The sequence below is a fragment of the Moschus berezovskii genome, chromosome 12 (genome assembly GCF_049115385.1).
Source record: "Moschus berezovskii isolate FMDL1 chromosome 12, NW_MosBer_1.0, whole genome shotgun sequence".
NCBI lineage: Eukaryota > Metazoa > Chordata > Mammalia > Artiodactyla > Moschidae > Moschus > Moschus berezovskii.
This window is the reverse complement of record NC_142471.1, coordinates 65,505,283-65,526,827: the sequence shown is the minus strand read 5'-3', so window position 1 is coordinate 65,526,827 and position 21,545 is coordinate 65,505,283. Positions and strand designations below refer to the sequence as shown.

At 40.6% G+C, this 21,545-nt stretch overlaps 1 protein-coding gene across 1 annotated transcript in view; it reads left to right on the top strand.

The window, feature by feature from the left end:
* The window catches only part of HPSE2 (heparanase 2 (inactive)), a 714,911-nt gene that overhangs the window by 532,084 nt on the left and 161,282 nt on the right, over nt 1–21,545 (top strand). Inside the window, exon 7 of the mRNA XM_055424904.2 lies at nt 6,963–7,056. Coding sequence (XP_055280879.1) covers nt 6,963–7,056 — 94 coding nt within the window. The remainder of the gene's footprint in view (nt 1–6,962; nt 7,057–21,545) is intronic.

Below are 21,545 nucleotides of genomic sequence, written 5' to 3'. Positions count from 1 at the left end.
GCTTTTATAGGTCAATAGGGTTGTTCTAATGATTATCCAAACTTCTCTCCGATCCAGTGGGAAGGTCCCAGTTTTATAGCATTACCTGCCCAGGCAGAAGGCAGGGTGTTAGAACTCTGAGTAGACAGCCCCTCCTCCCTGAAAGCAGCAGGCAGCAAAATAGGTCCGGAAATTCCTGAGCTTTGGAAAACCAGCACTAATGCAATTACCTGAAATAAAAGAAGAGGTCAGATAATAAGGGGCAAAGGTTTTTCCTTTTAAAGTAAAGAGCCAGGTAAACAAAACCAGCTGTCCCTGGAGCCAACAAGCTCTCCTCATTAAATGTTTTAAGAGGCTAATGGGCATAAGTGGCTAATTGGAGTACAATCCTGAAGACTAAATCTAGGGGCCTAGAGAAGGGGGAAGGGGACTCAGGGTTAATAAGCAAAGAAGAAAGGAGATGAGACCTGCTCCTGGCAGAGGATCCCTATCTGGCCAGAATGGAATGGAAATAAGAGAAAGATGATTTCATCTGGAGTCTCTAATATTTGTTTGAATCTCTCTGATACCGGCTTCTTGAGAATCAGCTGGGACAATTTTATGTTTATATGCTAGTGGAATAGGATCTGGAGTAAGTTTTTAAAATAACTAATTATCGGAAATTTTATGTATATTTACTATGGAAAGTCTGAAAGTGTAACAAGTCAAAATGTTAAGTCTAGGTGTTGGACTTACCAGTGATTTTTCATTTTCATATTTTAATTTTATGTGCATTTCCTATTCTGTCTATAATGAGCACTTGTTTCTTTTATAATAAACAGATAAAGGGCAGACTTTTAAATAAGATGAAAAGCATTAAACTAAAAATAAAATTTAGAACAAAAGAGAGCAAGAGAGTTGGGGAATGAATTGGTAAGTAGTTCCATTTACTTTGTGTACTCTGTCATCTTTGCTACCTTCCCAGGTGTGTACTTGGCAGGAGTCTCTGATCTGGAGGCTGGCAGAGGAAGGGACGATGGTCGACAGAGAATGAGATGGCTGGATGGCATCACCAACTCGATGGACATGAGTTTGAGTGAACTCCAGGAGTTGGTGATGGACAGGGAGGCCTGGCGTGCTGTGATTCATGGGGTCGCAAAGAGTCAGACACGACTGAGCGACTGAAATGAACTGAACTGATGTTTGCAAATGAAAGTTGGTGAAACTTCACAGTAATATGGGATTCCTTTGGCATCCAGATGTGAATCTGACTCAGACTGCAATTATTAAAAAGACACTGCGATGGTCAGGCTGGGGAAGGGACTCTTATTCAGGCCAAAGACAGAGGCAATGTTCAGGGCCACAACTGAGAAGCTTTTAGAGGATCTCCCATCTCTGTTAACTTCTCTGATTCCCTGAGAGAGCTCATCTATGGCCATGACTTCATTTATTATTTACAAACTGAAGAAAAGAAAACAGCAAGGTCAACATTTTCTATCTCAACTTTTCTCTATGCTGACTTCTCACATCTCCAAGGACCTGTTTTCTCTTGATATTCTCTGTGTCTTTGATATCTCAGGCAGAATAATTTCTCTCCTTTGACAAACCTAAAACCTAGTCTGACTAGCCCACATGTCCTTGGCACCAGTGTCCTCTAAGACATTCTCCTTCATAAGCTCATGATCATCACTGACTCCCTTCCCACCTCTCCTACACTCTACAGCTTTATTTTGTTAGTTCTTTCTTCACAGGCTCTCACTTTTACTTTTTCTGTGACCTCCCTTACTTAGACTCAGATTCCTTCTTGCCTGTACTGTTGAGATAAGATAACCTTGTCACACTGGTTTCCTGCCTAGGGTTCTCTAGGCTCTCGTCTAATTCATAGCCCTCAGGATAGCCTGAGACCAACTGAGAATGATTGATTCCAGCTTGTTAGGTTAAGACTGGGGCCAAGAATAGGCTCTAAAAAGCTTCAGCTAAAGTTTTTACTGGAATTCCTCCCCAACATGTCACATGAAGGAGGAGCTGGACTATTCCTGGGTCCAAGAAAACAGCTGTTGAGTGAACAGTAAGAGGAAGCCAATTTTAGACCCATGGTAGAAGAACCTTTCCTGGGTTCGAGCTGTGCTACAGTGGATCCGTACCAGTAGGGTAGGAGAGTCGATTCCCTGTCCCAGATAATCACTCTCAGGGATGTTGTCACTGGCTTACCTACTTTAGACCACATGACCACTAAGATCTTTTCAGACTCCAAACTTTGGCAGCATAATCACAGCCCTCCCATTTCATTCTCTCTCTCCCCATCCCTCTCTTTCTCTCCCCCTGCCTCCCACCTACTGGAAATCCAGAGTTTGTTTTTGCTCCTCCATAATACCCTCATTCCAGATCCTACAGTGGATGAACAGTGTCTCTCCAGATAGGTGTTTCCCTGCTCACCCCATCCCATGGCTTTTTAGTTTGGGTTGCTACCACCTTGGATATTTAAATAACCTGGAGGACAGATTTGGTTATTGAATACCTTCTGTGTGCCATGTTCTGTTCTCAGCATTTCTCCTGATTTTTATTCATAGGGTACAGTAACCCTGTGAAAATATATGTTTGGGTTCTTTTTAAACCAGTTTTAAAGAAGGGGAAGCCTAGTATCATATAGGTAGTATGTGGCAAAGCTGAGCTTGAACCAAGGCTTTCAAACTCCAAGTTTTGTGTACTTGAGAGAAGTGACCAGAGGAAGGAGGGGAAGAGTGAGGCCCCTCAACCCTGGGTCATGGACTATGTGGGATAGGATGCATGTTCACAGCGAATCCTACATATTGAAAGAGTACATCTGGCACTTTTATCTCAAGGAGCATTAAACTATATGTGTTGCCAGCAAAATTTATATTTCTGATGTTTAAAATAGTTACTTGGAGCTAACAAAGAAAAAAGAGGAAACTATAATGTATTTGATCAAAACATAAAAGAACACTATTACAGTACATTTTTAACATACACATAGTCATTATGTAATATAATACAAATATTTATGTCCTTCATTATGTGTTATATTAACATTGCATGGATTATTTTTTATTTGAACACTGCAGTGTTTTCATATGCCTAGCTTTCAGGTAGTATGCTGTCTAAATCACAACTTAAAAACAATTGGAGGTGCTGACAGTGGAGTACTAATAGAGGTTGTGAGGTGATGGATATGGACATTACCAGCTCTGTGTGTTACACATAGTAAATGTTTATTGGATCTGAGTCTAGCATCTAGTACCAGGAATGAGGTGAAAGGTCCTGTCATTGGTTTGTTTTATTCCCTAATATAAGTAACCACCCAAATTTTCAAAAGCATGTACCCTTTGGCACAACAATCTCACTTTTAGAATTCTATACACATGTAATTTAGTCAATCTCCTATTGTTTATGACCCCATCTTTGTAAGCTGAAAATTAGAGAAATCAGAAAAGAACTAAAAGTTGTTGAATGCTTACTGTATGCCAGAAACTTTAGGTTTATCTGCTTAATCTTAAAATAATCGTGGGAGGCAGATAGGTTACCACTCTTTTAAGAATAAGAAAACCGAGGCCCATAAAGGCCAGGCATGTTGTCCAAGATCAGATAGATAGTAAATACCTGATATGGAATTTGAATTCAGATATCTCTGTCTCCAAACCTTGAACTCTTTCCAATATACCAATGATTTAAACATTAGAGTCTGTGGAAATGTGTGACGTGGTGAGGGAGGCCAAGGGGAAGGCTGAATGGGAGGCACTCAGCTACCACCCACACTGCAACCAGAGCACCTGGTTCAAAGTGTGATTACAAGGAATTTTAACCATTCCACTACATCACATATTAGATGGCAATTTAACATTACAAAGGATTTTCACATGGTTCTATAACATGTACTGAGAGGTTGGTGACTTAACTAAAAATGACATAGTCTATCATTATTCATCAACCAAGGAGACCTAAGTAGATTGGAAAAGGCACCCAGGAGTCATAAGTTTTGACTTAAATTAAATTGATTTAATTTGGAATTTTGCAAAGATGAGTATTGGGAGGTTTAAGATAATGAACTCCTTATTGCGAAGTTCAGACTTAAATTGAAGAAAGTAGGGAAAACCACTAGACCATTCAGATATGACCTCAATCAAATCCCTTATGATTATACAGTGGAAGTGAGAAATAGATTTAAGGGACTAGATCTGATTGATAGAGTGCCTGATGAACTCTGGACGGAGGTTCGTGACATTGTACAGGAAACAGGGACCAAGACCATCCCCATGGAAAAGAAATGCAAAAGAGCGAAATGGCTGTCTGAGGAGGCCTTACAAATAGCTGTGAAAAGAAGAGAGGCGAAAAGCAAAGGAGAAAAGGAAAGATATAAGCATCTGAATGCAGAGTTCCAAAGAATAGCAAGGAGAGATAAGAAAGACTTCCTCAGTGATCAATGCAAAGAAATAGAGGAAAACAACAAAATAGGAAAAACAAGAGACCTCTTCAAGAAAATTAGAGATTCCAAGGGAACATTTCATGCAAAGATGGGCTCGATAAAGGACAGAAATGGTATGGACCTAACAGAAGCAGAAGATATTAAGAAGAGGTGGCAGGAATACACAGAAGAACTGTACAAAAAAGGTCTTCACGACCAAGATAGTCACGATAACGTGATCACTGACCTAGAGCCAAACATCTTGGAATGTGAAGTCAAGTGGGCCTTAGAAAGCATCACTACGAACAAAGCTAGTGGAGGTGATGGAATTCCAATTGAGCTATTTCAAGTCTTGAAAGATGATGCTGTGAAAGTGCTGCACTCAATATGCCAGCAGATTTGGAAAACTCAGCAGTGGCCACAGGACTGGAAGAGGTCAGTCTTCATTCCAATCCCAAAGAAAGGCAATGCCAAAGAATGCTCAAACTACCGCACAATTGCACTCATCTCACACGCTAGTAAAGTCATGCTCAAAATTCTCCAAGCCAGGCTTCAGCAGTATGTAAACCGTGAACTCCCAGATGTTCAAGCAGGTTTTAGAAAAGGCAGAGGCACCAGAGATCAAATTGCCAACATCCGCTGGATCATGGAGAAAGCAAGAGAGTTTCAGAAAAACATCTATTTCTGCTTCATTGACTATGCCAAAGCCTTTGACTGTGTCGATCACAATAAACTGTGGAACATTCTGAAAGAGATGGGAATCCCAGACCACCTGACCTGCCTCTTGAGAAACCTGTATGCAGGTCAGGAAGCAACTGTTAGAACTGGACATGGAACAACAGACTGGTTCCAAATAGGAAAAGGTGTACGTCAAGGTTGTATATTGTCACCTTGCTTATTTAACTTATATGCAGAGTACATCATGAGGAACGCTGGGCTGGAAGAAGCACAAGCTGGAATCAAGATTGCTGGGAGAAATATCAATAACCTCAGATATGCAGATGACACTACCCTTATGGCGGAAAGTGAAGAGGAACTCAAAAGCCTCTTGATGAAAGTGAAAGAGGAGAGTGAAAAGGTTGGCTTGAAGCTCAACATTCAGAAAACAAAGATCATGGCATCTGGTCCCATCACTTCATGGGAAATAGATGGAAAAACAGTGGAAATAGTGTCAGACTTTGTTTTTTTGGGCTCCAAAATCACTGCAGATGCTGATTGCAGCCATGAAATTAAAAGATGCTTACTCCTTGGAAGGAAAGTTATGACCAACCTTGATAGTATATTAAAAAGCAGAGACATTACTTTGCCAACCAAGGTCCGTCTAGTCAAGGCAATGGTTTTTCCCGTGGTCATGTATGGATGTGAGAGTTGGACTGTGAAGAAGGCTGACTGCCGAAGAATCGATGCTTTTGAACTGTGGTGTTGGAGAAGACTCTTGAGAGTCCCTTATACTGCAAGGAGATCCAACCAGTCCATTCTAGAGGAGATCAATCCTGGATGTTCATTGGAGGGACTGATGCTAAAGCTGAAACTGCAATACTTTGGCCACCTCATGCGACGAGTTGACTCACTGGAAAAGACTCTGATGCTGGGAAAGGTTGAGGGCGGGAGGAGAAGGGGACGACGGAGAATGAGATGGCTGGATGGCATCACCGACTCTGTGGACATGAGTTTGAGTGAACTCCGGGAGTTGGTGATGGACAGGGAGGCCTGGCGTGCTGTGATTCATGGGGTCGCGGAGAGTCGGACACGACTGAGCGACTGAACTGAACTGAACTGAAGATAATGAAGGTCACTTAACCCTGGGCTTAGTCTTCAGAGTAAGCGTCCACACAAAGCCAGATGGACTTGTTTTGGTTGAATGTTAACAGTGTAGCGTCAGCACAACTTGATGTTTCACTTAAGCCATCCAGCAGAACCAGGGACACTGCCACACTGAGGAGTGTCAAATGTTGCTATTTTAGGATAAGGCACCTGGACTTTAGTCTGTCTTTCTTATTTGTTTATTCATATCCATTCATTTACTGTAGAGGTGGAAGGAGGTTGACTACAAGGTATTTTGCCAGGGAAGTGAACTGGAGATAAAATTTTTGCGACTCACTCACTGCCCTAAATCTGATTTTTTGTGGTTGGTGTTCTCTTATTTAAAGATGTGGAAACCTTTCAAAATGTTTGCGTAGTCTTGCAAACCTCTCACATACCTTTATTATTTTAAAGTGGGAGTAAGGATGGTATGGAAGGGATGTTAAATTACTTTCCCTATGGGGACAACAAAGTAAGCTTTTCCTCATTACCCAATTAGTGTTATGGATTTCTATCAGTTCCTATAGAGCAATAAATGCAGTTTCAATGGACAAAGGCTGAAAAAATCACAGTATTAGCTCACAAATGGAGGTAAAAATAAAGAGGATAAGATGTTTATTTTTGTTTGAAAAGTATGCAGGATCAAAACTTTTTAGAATGTAAAAGCTCCAGTGAACCCTGGGCTGTTGTTTCTCAGGCAACAGAGACCTCTGGCTAGAGAAATATATTTGTAATCTCCTGCTTGAGATTTTACCTGATTCTTATTTTATTTTTATTCCAGTTGCTACATTGATGGCCGGGTGGTCAAGGTGATGGACTTCCTGAAAACTCGCCTGTTAGACACACTCTCTGACCAGATTAGGAAAATTCAGAAAGTGAGTAAAAATCTCTGGGGAAGAAGAGGAGAAAGTTTGGGAGTAAGGCAAGGAAAGGTCACAGGGTTCCAGCTGGATGGTAGCACTGTGGATAGTACAGTCTAGACTTGCATGGCCACGAGCTACCTCTCACAGTTGATGATTGTTATTTATTGTTTTTAGATTGAAAAGGGTTTGAATGTGCCGTATCCAGGTTTAAAATCTTCTATATTTAATAACAAATACTTTGTAATAGTTTGCTTCTAAATTGTGAGTTTCTTAAGGGAAGGATAGATTTACTTTCTTTTTGCAAGAGTTTATTTTGGATAAGTTTAAAGAGAGGATGATTACATTCATTTAGTGGAATTGTGGTCTAGGGTATTGGCAATTCTGAGCCACATGTACAGTACTCCTAGGCATCTTAGAATCAACCAAGTAACATCTTACTTTTATAGACATAGATTAAATTAAGCAATCACATGTAGGTCATAATAGCAAGAAACCTGTGGTCAGTAGTTCTCAAACTTTAGTAAAATGAAAATCACTAGAGGCTGCTTGTAAAATTTCTACTCTCACTTCTGATGTTTTGACTTAGTGTGTCTGGAATGGATCCCAGACATCTCTGCCTTTTAATAGTCATCTGTCAAGTGATTCTACCCAATGCAGATCACATTTTAAAATACACTAGATTAGTTAAGTCTGAATTGTGAGGGTCTTATGTCTACAATTTCCATCTGCCTCTACAAAATGGTATCTCATCTTTCTTTAGTTTCCTAATCAGGTACCTTTCCAGGGAAAAGTGAAGGTTAAAGTCGCTCAGTCATGTCCAACTCTTTGTGACCTCAAGGACTATACAGTCCATGGAATTCTCAGGCGAAAATACTGGAGTGGGTAGCCTTTCCCTACTCCAGGGGATCTTCCCAACCCAGAGATCGAAACCAGGTCTCCCGCATTGCAGGTGGATTCTTTACCAGCTGAGCCACAAGGGAAACCCTTTCCAGGGAATGAAGACCTTTTAAACATTCAACTTCCTCTTGGGCAGATTAAATACATCTTTGCAAAAAACAGAACAAAACAGGTAGACCCCCACTAATATGGGGTGAATGGGGGAAGTTCCCTAGTAGTCCAGTGGTTAGGAATCCATGCTTTCAGAACCAAGGGTTTGGGTTCAATCCCTGGTCCAAGAACTAAGATCCTGCAAGCTGTGGCATGGCCAAAATATATATCTATGGGATGAATGAATAAATGAATGGGTAAATAAACAAATGGCTCATTATAAAATTAGTTGTGTAAGAAAATACTATTTGGAGCAATCATAGAAAAGCACTTAATGTCACACTCAGATTATAAATAACCCTTTGAGTCTTTAGAAGCTGTGAGGCCTCAGGACGTCTGAATTTCTACATCCCTCTGGGGATCAGGTGTGTTGACCAGCACCCTTATCTGTCACTGTGTCCTACTAGGCAACACCTAGGAGAACTAAATGATTTGAAATACCTGTCAGTCTCTGCTTGACATTCAGTTAGTTTTTAATATTTAACTACTGTTCACTGAGCTTTTAACAAGTAGCAGGCATAGTGCCAGCTGCTGAGGGTACAAAATGGAATGAGACATGGTCTTTGCCCTCGAGGAACTGTACAAAGTTTAACACTTACTTTGAGCAAGCTGAAAAACATATTACCTAATAGAGTAGAATGTCAACCTATTAAACTCTAGAGTTTTCTAAGCATGTTATACTAATCCAATATTATTTATTAGACTCCAATACTTTGGCCACCTCATGCGACGAGTTGACTCACTGGAAAAGAGTCTGATGCTAGGAGGGATTGGGGGTAGGAGGAGAAGGGGACGACAGAGAATGAGATGGCTGGATGGCATCACCGACTCGATGGACATGAGTTTGAGTGAGCTCCGGGAGTTGGTGATGGACAGGGAGGCCTGGCGTGCTGTGGTTCATGGGGTCGCAAAGAGTTGGATACGACTAAGCGACTGAACTGAACTGAACTGAACTGAAAAAGAGGGGAGGAAATTTCTTTCATTTATTCACTTGTTCATTCTTTCATTCAATGGATATTTACTGAGTGTTTACTGTGTTCCAAGTACTATTCTAAGTTTTTGTTTTGCAATAGTGTTCAACATAACAAGTCACTATATTTTTGGTTTTTCCAGCTTTGAGTCTAGCAACCTGATCAAAGGATTATCACTGGAAGTAAAATGATTCAGTGGTGTCATGGCACTGTGAGTGAAGGTTCTAACTGTGTTCATGTAATTTTTTGAGTAGAACTAGGTCAAAACCAAGACAAATGAGTTAGATTCTCCTTTTTCTCCCCACTACTTATTACTCTCCCCACTGAATATTCCTTCACCATCACAGAATGTTCAGAGACTCAAATAAAAGGATAAATTCACTTCCTGATTTGTCCAGGCAAGGCTAAAGAAACTTAAGGAAAAGGTCTCAAACTCTGGGCACAATTGAAATTCAGATCTTTAAAAACATGTCTGATGGACATGGTAAAGGAGAGCCAAGTGTGATTGCAGAAAGAAGCAGTGGAGCCTCGAAGAGAGATGGCCTATATATACAGAAGGCATCTGGCAGGGGGTAGATAGAATTAGGAGTAGGGCCTGGAGCCACCTTTTGGCTCTGGCAAATACAAAATGCTCAGCGGTCCCCTCAGGCTTATGTTTCTGTTCTGGTTATGTCTTGCTGTGCAATAAATTATCCCAAAACTTAGTGACTTAAAATGATCATTTATTATGACCATGAATTCTATGGGTCAGGAATTCCCATAGGATGGCTTTTCTTTGCTCCATTAGTTTCAGCTGGAAAACATGAAGGCTAGGCTAATTCAAAGGCCAGTGACTGGAATCATCAAAAAGTTGATGTCGGTTGTCAACTATCATCTTTGTGGCGCTGATAACCAGAATACCTCTCTGTGTAGCCTTGGACTTCCTCTCAAGGTTTTAAAGTCAGATGCCCAAGAGAGCGAGTCAGGTAGAAGTTCTATTAACTTTTCTACCTATCCTCAGAAGTCACAGGGCATTACTTCAACCATAATCGGTTCATTCAGACAGTCACCAAGACCCTTAGGGATTTAAGAGAAGAAGAAATAAACCTTCTTGATAAGGGAGTGATGAGGTTCTGGAAGGGCATGTAAGACCAGAAACATTTTTTCAGTCACTTTGGGAAAATACTGTGTGCCAAAGTTTCATCCTCCTTGTTTTATTTAGTAGCCCATTCAGTTATCTCTCTGACTGGTTTTCTTTTTCCAAATCTTTTTTTAAAGCTCTTGCCAGAGACTGTCTTAAATGGGTGTCTGCTAGGGTTGTTGCCAGATCACAGACTCATTGAGGTTTGATTCATAGGATAGACCTTCTACTGGCTACAGTAACCTGGACCCGGTTGTTAGGGCCTTGAGAAGGGGAGTCTCTTACCACAGCAGAGGATATGCTAATTACTGGCCTGATTTGGGGAGATGAAGGCTAGGAGACCAGAGAAGAGTCATCAGTATTTGTCAGTTGAAAAGTGACATTGGCTGTTCCTGAAATCCCCTGTGGGTGGAATGGGTGTTTGGGAAATTTTATACTAGGGTACAGTCTGGGGCAGAGTGATCAAAGTTCTTTCTTGTGAGCCCCCCCAATCAGCTTGGAGATGGTCCATGTAAACATTTTATTAGGTATATACATGGAACTCTCATCCAAAAGCTGGAAATGGGAGCTCTGTTTCTTTCTTATTTTGAGAAGTTCAAAGGAATCTTAATGATGTCTCCTTAGGTCCTAGTAGTGGAAAAAGGGTAGGTTTCCTAACCAAACAAATTCATGCGAGGTTGGTTTATATAAAACAGTGGTGAGACTGTTTGAAGAAGAGACAGGAGACAGGATTTGAAGTCTAGTGGCTTGGGTTGTATGACCCTCAGCCATTCACTTAGCCTTTCTGATTTTGTTTCTTCACCTGTAAAATGAGGTTGTGAAGAACACAGTCAGCCCTCTCCATCTGTATCTGTGTGTTCTGCATCTGTGGATTCAACCAAACACAGATCGAAAATACTCAAGAAAAAAAAATTTTAGAAGGTTACAAAAAGCAAAACTTGAATTTGCCAGGTACTGACGACTATTTACCTAGCATTGTCATTGTATTAGGCAGAGGTTAAAGCGTCTGCCACCAATGTGGGAGACCCGGGTTCGATCCCTGGGTCGGGAAGATCCCCTGGAGAAGGAAATGGTAATCCACTCCAGTATTCTTGCCTGGAGAATCCCATGGATGGAGAAGCCTGGTAGGCTACAGTCCATGGGGTCGCAAAGAGTCGGACACGACTGAGCGACAGAACGGAACGGAACGGAAGTAATCTAGAGATGATTTAAAGTACAATACATGGAAGAATGTGCATAGGTTATAATACAAACACTATACCATTTTGTATATGGGACTTAAGCAACTGCAGATTTTGATATCCACAACAGTTCCTGGGACACTAGTACTTGATAGAGACCATTGTACTATCCTCCTTCCCTCTTAAGGAGATTAGGAAAATCACATGAGACCTTGATTTGTTCATTGCTAGTGAATGGTAGTTCTTATTGCCACAATTATTGTTGTTTCAGTTATTATGGTTGTTTTTTAATAACAATTCATTTTACTGGAGAAACTTCACATTACCTTTATTCTCAAATTGTTCTTTGCTTTCTTCCTCTTTCCTCTTTCTTTGAACCCTGGAGAATATGATAGGTGATATTTTTGGCACCTGAAAGACAGTGACTCAATTGCTAAAAACAGCTGTGGTTTCCAAATTTGGACTGCCACTTAAGAATGTTCAGTTTTCTGAGCAGTGGGTGAATTCTGGTTATATGAAAATCTACATGATGCATTTGAAAACCAGACAGAGACAGTGTTTGGACAACCCACTTGTTTGGGTGATTAACACACTTGCTCCTTTAGATTAGAATGAGAATAATTGTCTGTACTTTGAGAGATGAGTCAAGGGAAAGAGTTGAGAATCTCCCGATGCAGCCAATAGTCCGATGGGAAAGTGAGAGATGTTTAGGATACAGTGCAGATGGTATAGTGTGGATAGCTGGGCAGACTCCAAAACAATAACATAAGAACCAAGATGAACCATTTTGGCTCAAGTCACTTGGACTCTATGATTTGTGTCTTCATTTCCTAGAGGAATCATAGGAGGAAATAACACTTTTTGATATTATTTTCAGCAATTCAATAAGCACAGGAAGGAGTTGGTGAAATCCCAGTCATAAGGGAAGTATTTTAAAAAATACTGTCCTTATGATTGCATTTTGAATACTAAATAAAGTGAACAATTGGCTTCCCTAATATTTGAAATTTTCCTTCCCTCCTCCCTTCCTTCTTTCTTCCCTTCCTTCCTTCATTTATAAACTATTTATAACATTCTTGGGTATTCCAAACTCCTGAGGATAAAACAATGAGCAAGAAGGATATGGTGGTTATATTCACAGACTTTATTGTCTAGTGGGAAAATAGTTAATGAAACAAACAATGATAGTAAGATGCAATGACTCATATAACAGTGGAATTTAGGGTGCTACAGGAGCCCACAGTGGGATATATCTACTGCAGTTTGTAAAGGAAGGGAAATTTCAAATATTAGGGAAGCCAATATTTTTTGTTAATATCATCATTATTTGTGATTGCTTATAATAATAAAGAGTAATTCTTTTGAAATCTCAATAGATGCAGTAACATTATAGCACTTTTTCCAGTATATCTTTGTGGTAGGATCATGGAAGCAGGTAAGACAGACAAGTATTTAATCCTTTGGAAGTAATGAACAGATTAAAATGGAAACATTTTTCTCAGTCAATCTCTGGTTTACCTACTAGTTGTATCAAAGTATATCAAAGGGGAAAATAGTAGAAGAATAACAGTTACTCTTAAAGGTCATAGAATAACTGGAGGCACAATTAAAGGAAAATGAGAACAATGACAATGTTAACCTTCTCTAATGAAGAAAACCGAAAATGAAAACACATTAGTAGGTTAAGAACAGTAGTATTACCACTGGAAAAAATCAGTGTTTGATTGATTGATATACTGATTGATTCATTCAATCATCTATCTATATTTGCTCAGTTCAGTTCAGTCGCTCAGTCGTGTCCAACTCTTTGCAACCCCATGGACTGCAGCACGCCAGGCCTCCCTGTCCATCACTAACTCCTGGAGTTACTCAAACTCATGCCCATTGAGTTGGTGATGCCATCCAACCATCTCATCCTCTGTCGTCCCCTTCTCTTCCTGCCTTCAATCTTTCCCAGCATCAGTGTCTTTACAAATGAGTCAGTTCTTCACATCAGGTGGCCAAAGAATCGGAGTTTCAGCTTCACATCAGTCCTTCCAATGAATATTCAGAACTGATTTCCTTTAGGATGGACTGGTTGGATCTCCTTGCAGTCCAAGGGACTCTCAAGAGTCTTCTCCAACACCACAGTTCAAAAGCATCAATTCTTCGGCGCTCAGCTTTCTTTATAGTCCAACTCTCACATCCATACGTGACTACTGGAAAAACCATAGCCTTGACTAGATGGATTTTGTTGGCAAACTAATGTCTCTGCTTTTTAATACGCTGTCTAGGTTGGTCATAACTTTCCTTCCAAGGAGTAAGCATCTTTTAATTTGCTCAGTCATGACCATTTCCATCTCCAGGGCATCTTCTCGACTCAGGGATCCAACCTGAGTCTCGCACATTGCAAGCAGATTCTTTACTGTCTGATCCACCAGGAAAGCCCATGCTGAATGCTTGTTTCAATGTGCCAGTGCCTAACACAGTGCCTATCACTTAGCAGGCTCTCAGTCAAGATTAGAGGGAGACAGTTAGGGAGGGAAAGGTGAATGAGCAGAGTAAAATGGTGGTAGAAGTGTGGAAGAAGCAAAGTAAATCTTTGTCTCATCACATTTGGATGTGCTATCTCTGCCATTCAAATCCAAAAGAATCTAATTCACTACTAATTTTGTGGCATTGTGTTGAATAGATAGAAATAGATTTAGACAACCATAAGTGGACTATGAGGCTTCCCAGGTGGTGCCAGTGGTAAAGAACCCGACTGCCAATGCAGGAAATGTGAGACATGGATTCGATCCCTGGATCAGAAAGATTCCCTGGAGGAGGGCATGGCAACCCACTCCAGTATTCTTGCTCAGAGAATCCCGTGGACAGAGGAGCCTGATGGGCTACAGTCTATAGGATCACAAAGAGTTGGACATGACTGAAGTGACTTAACACACACAGCACACAATTGGGCTATGCCTATATGTAGGCATAGTAGGAGAGCTTCCTCTGGGTATGTCTTTAAGGGTGAAAGAAAGGTCTCTTTGTGACTCTGAGTAACATTTTAGTCAGTTTGCTAATGCCAGATACTTCACTTTAGAAAAATAGTTTTTGATTCTACTTTAGCGGGAGAACACAGAATGTAAATAACCCGAGGAGAGGTAAACTACACTGATTTAAAATCACACTAAGGCCTTAATATAAAATAGATGATCTTTTTCCAAAAGCAAGGTTATTTCCTCTGTAATAATTTTATTTTACTAAAATATTTTGTTGAAATATAGTTGAATTACCATGTTGTGTTAATTACTGCTGTGCAGCAAAGTGACTCAGTTGTACATATATACATTCTTTTTCATTTTCTTTTCCATTATGGTTTATCACAGGATATTGAATAGTTCCTTGTGCTATACAGTAGGACCTTGTTGTTAATCCATTCTATAAATACTGGTGTACATCTGCTAATCCCAAACTCCCAATGAATCCCTCTCCCAGCCCCCACCCCTTGGAAGCCACCAGTCTATTCTCTTTGTCTATGTTTTTGCTTCTGGTTTACAGGTAGGTTCATCTGTGTCATGTTTTAGATTCCACCTATAAGTGATATCATATGGTATTTGTCCTTCCCAAGAGCAAGTTTGGATAGAGGGGAAGAGAAACACAGGCCAAGGGAGAACTCGAGACAGAGGACCCTAAACACAAACTGTGCCACACTGATACCTTAAGTGACATCCAGGTGTGATTCTAAGTTTTATGGGGATGGCAACTTATATAATGGGGACCACTTTAAGAAAAAGAAAACAAATTTGCATGTTTTAGAAATATATCTGACCATATGAACAAATTACTAGGGTCCTTCCCCGGACATTAACAGAGGCCTGGGGAAATAGGGAGCTGAAGTTGATGAGCTTCCCAGTAAATTGGTGTCTGTGACCCCACTTGACTATGCATCTGAAAATGGGAGAATATGACCCAATGGGACTTTTGGCTCTTCTCTTTCAGATATAAGACACTGATGATAAATAGGGGAATCTAGCTGGAAAGATAAGTTTACCACAAAAAAAGCTTCAAAGTTTTGCTTAGTGTCATTCTGTGAACTATATTTCCTTGATTCTTAAATAAAAACAACGATAGAATTCCAGCTAAACTATTTAAAATCCTAAAACATGATGCTGTTAAAGTGCTCTACTCAATGTGCCAGCAAATTTGGAAAACTCAGCAGTGGCCATAGAACTGAAAAAGGTCAGTTTTCATTTCAATCCAAAAGAAAGGCAATGCCAAAGAATGTTCAAAGTGCCATACAATAGCATTTATTTCACATGCTAGCAAAGTAATGCTCAAAATCCTTCAAGCTACACTTCAACAGTATCTGAACCAAGAACTGCCAAATGTAAAAGCTGGGTTTAGAAAAGGCAGAGGGACAAGAGAACAAATTGCCAACATCCATGGCCTTTTCTGGTGGCTCAGATGGTAAAGAATCTACCTGCATGCAGGAGACCCAGGTTCAGTCTCTGGGTCAGGAAGATCCCCTGGAGAAGGGAATGACAACCCACTCCAGTATTCTTGCCTGGAGAATTCCATGGACAGAGGAGCCTATTGGGCTACAGCCATGGCGTTACAAAGAGTTGGACATGATTGAACAATTAACATTGGATCATAGAAAAAGCAAGAGAATTAAAAAAAAAACTACTTCTGCTTCACTGATTATGTGAAAGCCTTTGACTGTGTGGAACACAACACACTGTAGAAAATTCTTAAAGAGATGGGACTACCAGACCACCTTACCTACCTCCTGAGACACCTGTGTGCAGGTCAAGAAGCAGCAGTTAGAACCAGACATAGAACAACAGACTGATTCAAAATTGGGAAAGGTGTATGACAAGGCTGTATATGTCACACTGCTTATTTGGCTTCTATGCACAGTACATCATGTGAAATATTGGGCTGGATGAATCACAAGCTGGAATCAAGATTTCTGAGAGAAATATCAACAACCTCAGATAGGCAGATGATACCATTCTAATGGCAGAAAGCAAAGAGGAACTAAAGAACCTCTTGATGAGGGTGGAAAAGAAGAGTGCAAAAGCTGGCTTAAAACTCAACATTAAAAAAACTAACATCATGGCAACCAGTACCATCACTTCATTGCAAATAGATGGGGAAAAGTGGAAACAGTGACAGACTTTATTTTCTCGGGCTCCAAAATCACTGCAGACAGTGACTGCAGCCATGAAATTAAAAGGCACTTGCTTGATGCTGGGAAAGGTTGGGGGTGGGAGGAGAAGGGGACGACAGAGAATGAGATGGCTGGATGGCATCACCGACTCTGTGGACATGAGTTTGAGTGAACTCCGGGAGTTGGTGATGGACAGGGAGGCCTGGCGTGCTGTGATTCATGGGGTCGCGGAGAGTCGGACACGACTGAGCGACTGAACTGAACTGAACTGAACTGCTCCTTGGAAGAAAAGTTATGGCAAACCTAGACAGCATATTAAAAGACAAAGATATATCAATTTGATATATCAATATCAATTTGCCAACAAAGTCCCTATAGTCAAAGCTATGGTTTTTCCAGTGGTCATATATGGATGTGAGAGTTGTAAACAAGGCTGAGTGTCAAAGAATTGATGCTTTCAAATTGTGATGCTGGAGGAGACTCTGGAGAGTCCCTTAGACTTCAAGGAGATCAAACCAGTCAATCCAAAAGGAAATCAACCCTGAATATTCATTGGAAGGACTGATGCTGTAGTTGAAGCTTCAGTACTTTGGCCACCTGATCCAACTCATTGGAAAAAACCCTGGTGCTGGGAAAGACTGAGGACAAGAGGAGAATGGGACGACAGAGGTTGAGACGGTTGGATGGCATCACTGACTCAATGACATGAGTTTAAGCAAACTCCTGAAGGTAGTGAAGGACAGAGAAGCCTGGCATGCTGCCATCCATGGGGTCGCAAAGAGTTGGACATGACTTAGTGGCTGAACAATAACAGCAACCTTAAATTTAATAAAAGCTGGAGGGAGAGAGTAAACAGCTGGCTAGTTTCTTTTGATGGAAAACATTCTTATTTCAAAACCATTAAAATGCATCAACAACTTACAGAACTATAGTAATTGTATTACCTTTTAGGTTACAAATGCCATCCACTGAGTGCATCAGACATTACCAATCCATTGAAGAACCCAGTAAATTTTTTGAAGGTCACACTTGCTAAGTAGTAAAATTAGAACTCCTAATTCCAAGGCCCACACTGTATCCAATATAGCATTCTGAATCTCCCATGCATGCTGACCATTAATTTTGTAACCCATGTAATATTTGTATTCCTGACCACCCAGGATTAGGAAACCTTTTTAAAAAGAATGCTGAATGTTCTTGGTGAGAGAATATCAAATTGACCTCAGTCAGTTGATATAATCTGAGGTGGGTGTTCTAGAAGTGAGGGCTGAATGAAAGTTGGGTGCTACAATATTAGGTGGTACATAATATTATCACAATATTAGAGAGTGGAAGAGGACAAGGATTTTCAGGGAGTGATTTGCATTCATTCACTGGACTCCGTTCATATGTTTCATGTACACAGTTTTTGGCCAGCGTAGAGTGAGATCCTATTGTGTGAAAGGCAATGAGTATATTAAGGACATATTGAGGGACTAGCCCTCAGAACAAATTGCTCCTTGAAGCAAAAATCTTCTTCATGAGGAGAAGGCAGCTTGGGGTGACTGTCTAACATTTCCATATGGAAGTAGGGAGATTGCAGGGTTTGTCCTGAGCAAGAGGAAATTGCCTCTGAGGCAGGTGAAACTTGCCAGTAGGACTTGTCAGTAGGTAGACAGTCCAGTAAGCCTGGGGGGTTGGTTAGTCATAGAAAAGGACTGGAGATGGGAAGAAGAGTAATTTATGTGCAGGTGGCTGCTGTCCAGTCTTTCCTTCCACCAAGTGCTTATTCTTGAACATAGTCATTGCTTTGGTACTGTGAAACTTTCTTCCTCATTTTCATGCATATGCTCATAATTTCCTTGTCTCCTCTGTGACTTTCCTTTTTGTGCCTTTTCTTATTTTAATTTTATGTTTAGTTGCAATTACACTCAGTTGCTTTTCTGTGGTTTGAGATAACAAGAGCAGAGAATGCAATTTTAAATCCTAAAAATGACACAGAAACAGAAGCCACAAATTAAAAATTGATCTGATACCAAAAGAAAATGGGCAAATACGGCACTCCGGAACAGGGAGATGATAAAAGGAATTATACAGAAAAAAAAATTAATGAAACTGACAGGAAGTACATTAGACAGAAGAAATAAATCAGAAAGAGTGTGATGAGATATTGGAATCACAGAGCTCAGAATAGCTCAGCTTGTCTTACCTGAGAAGAACATATTAAATATGGAGTCTGTTTAGTGAACCAGAAGCTTCTAGGTCTCCTCAAACAACAAAATTTGGTTATAAAGTGAACAGAGTTCTGAGCTGAAACTGTGAGAATTTAATGTTTGTTCTTATGGTTCTGAAATTATTAGTTATATTTTCTGATATTCAGCCTTTCCATTGGTAAAATATTACCTCTCTCATTTATTAACAACTAAACTACTTCATTGTCTCATTATTTAACAAGTATTTAATAAGCAAAGTGACTGACAGACATTCTATAAGGCATGCAAAATGGGAAAAAATATGGCTTTCTCAAGCTGCTTATGGTGTAGGATGGCTAGGCAAACAGAAAATTACAACTCAGTATAATAAGGTCAAGGATAGTGATAGATTCAAAGAACTTTGGAGGCCAGAGGAGAGAATTAATATCCTGAAGTTCTGAAGTTTTGAGAGAAGTTTCACAAATGAGATCACATTAGAAATATGCCATGAAAAAAACAATGTCTTGAACAACATGGGTGATGAATGAGTAAGGGAGAAAGTGATCAATGAAATCCTAAAAGAAGATCATGTAGTTGAAAAATGGTGAGTCCATTGTGCGGTGAACCTCAGGTCTTGTGGGGAGGGAGAGGAGAAGAGGCAGCTAAGGGGTAGTTATGAAGGGTCTTAGATAATAAGTTAAATAAAGCAGTTGGCATCATATCCCATGGATCAGTCGTTCCCATCACCATTTCACCATGTTTAACATGCTTTCAGACCACCTGACCTGCCTCTTGAGAAACCTGTATGCAGGTCAGGAAGCAACAGTTAGAACTGGACGTGGAACAACAGACTGGTTCCAAATAGGAAAAGGCGTATGTCAAGGCTATATATTGTCACCCTGCTTATTTAACCTATATGCAGAGTACATCATGAGAAACGCTGGGCTGGAGGAAGCTGGAATCAAGACTGCCAGGAAAATATCAGTAACCTCAGATATGCAGATGACACCACCCTTCTGGCAGAAAGTGAAGAGGAACTAAAGAGCCTCTTGATGAAAGTGAAAGAGGAGCGTGGAAAAGTTGGCTTAAAGTTCAACATTCAGAAAACTAAGATTGTGGCATCTGGTCCCATCACTTTATGGCAAATAGATGGGGAAACAGTGGAAACAGTGGTTGACTTTATTTTTCTGGGCTCCAAAATCACTGCAGATGGTGACTGAAGCCATGAAATTAAAAGATGCTTACTCCTTGGAAGGAAAGTTATGATCAACCTAGATAGCATATTAAAAAGCAGAGATATTACTTTGCCAACAAAGGTCCATCTAGTCAAGGCTATTATTTTTCCAATAGTCATGTATGGATGTGAGAGTTGAACTATAAAGAAAGCTGAGTGCCAAAGAATTGATACTTTTGAACTGTGGTGCTGGAGAAGGCTCTTGAGAGTCCCTTGGACTGCAAGGAGATCCAACCAGTCCATCATAAAGGAGATCAGTCCTGGGTGTTCATTGGAAGGACTGATGTTGAAGCTGAAACTCCAGTACTTTGGCCACTTGATGCGAAGAGCTGACTCATTTGAAAAGACCCTGATGCTGGGAAAGATTGAGGGCTGCTGGTAATGAGGAGCCATGGAGGTTATGAAGCTAGGGTGAAGCTGGTTAAAAGACAGCAGCAGTGTAGAGGAAAATCTTGAGAAGGAGGTCTTCCTTGCAGGAATTCGAAGGGAGAAAGGATGAGATCCGGAACTCAGAAGGGGACAGTGAGTAAGAAAGGAGAGGGCAGAAAGGAATGATTTTGTCCTCATCTAACATAGTAGGGAGCTTAGAGTCAAAAACACACAAGAAGAATGGAAAGAAAAATTGGAACATTATTGAGCTCTCACCTGGATGTTTTATGAATACAATAAGGAACAAAGAGACAGGAGCACCTCCAAGCAGAGCCATGTCCATGGGTAAGGAAAGTTTAAGAAGTTTCCTAAAGCTATTCAGCTCCTTCTAACCAGTGACATGGGGGACCAGTTCTGGTTGCTAAAAGAACTACTGCCTTTCCTGAAGTCCTAGGGAAGGTTGATTTCCAACTATATGAGATGCTGGAATTAATGGACTCCAGCTTCCTTTGGAGGGTGGGCCTCTTGCCAGGCCTGATTAGCCCAGCTGGCCTGTCCACTATTCCTGTTTTATTGCTTCCTTTCTCATTAAGGAAGGTGTTGGGTTTGGATAACCATAAACAACATGTCTGCTGCTACAAGGCTACCATTACTTGCATAGCCAGTGGCTGAAACCAGGCTCTCAGGAGTCTTTTTTAAAGACAAATCACAGTTTTGGAGAGACAGGAAAGGGAAGCCCAGGTTTGCAAATGTGCCACAGAAATGGTTATTTTCCTATTTTTTACTGTTTTCTTTAAGATATGTATATATATTCAAAGTGGTAGGGAAAATAAAACTTTTTAAAAAATCAAAGCTATTTTTCTCTCTCACCTCTCCTCTTTCATTATAGCCACACAGAACAGTCCTGATGTCCTCAACCCCTGAAATGAGAGGGAGGGAGCTGGAGGGTTTCCCTTCTTACCACCCTGCCCCCAGCAGGCCGAAGGGTTCGGAGCAGCCACTGGCAATCTGCAGAGCTGTTCTGTGGGTGCTTCAAAGCTCCCTTGTCCACATGGGCCTAAGAGCTGAAGTCTGTGGGGGATAAAAAAAACTGCTGAAAGGGAGCCAACCATTCAGCTCCCCTCTCCCTTCACTTCAATAATCTCAGCATTTGGGCATTTGTACTTCTCCCTCCCCAGACAATGTGTTCCTTAAAATAACCTTCATTGGCACATCATTTTTCTTCAGGAACTGTACCCTTGTTCTTTGCAGTCCTCCAATTTTCTCTC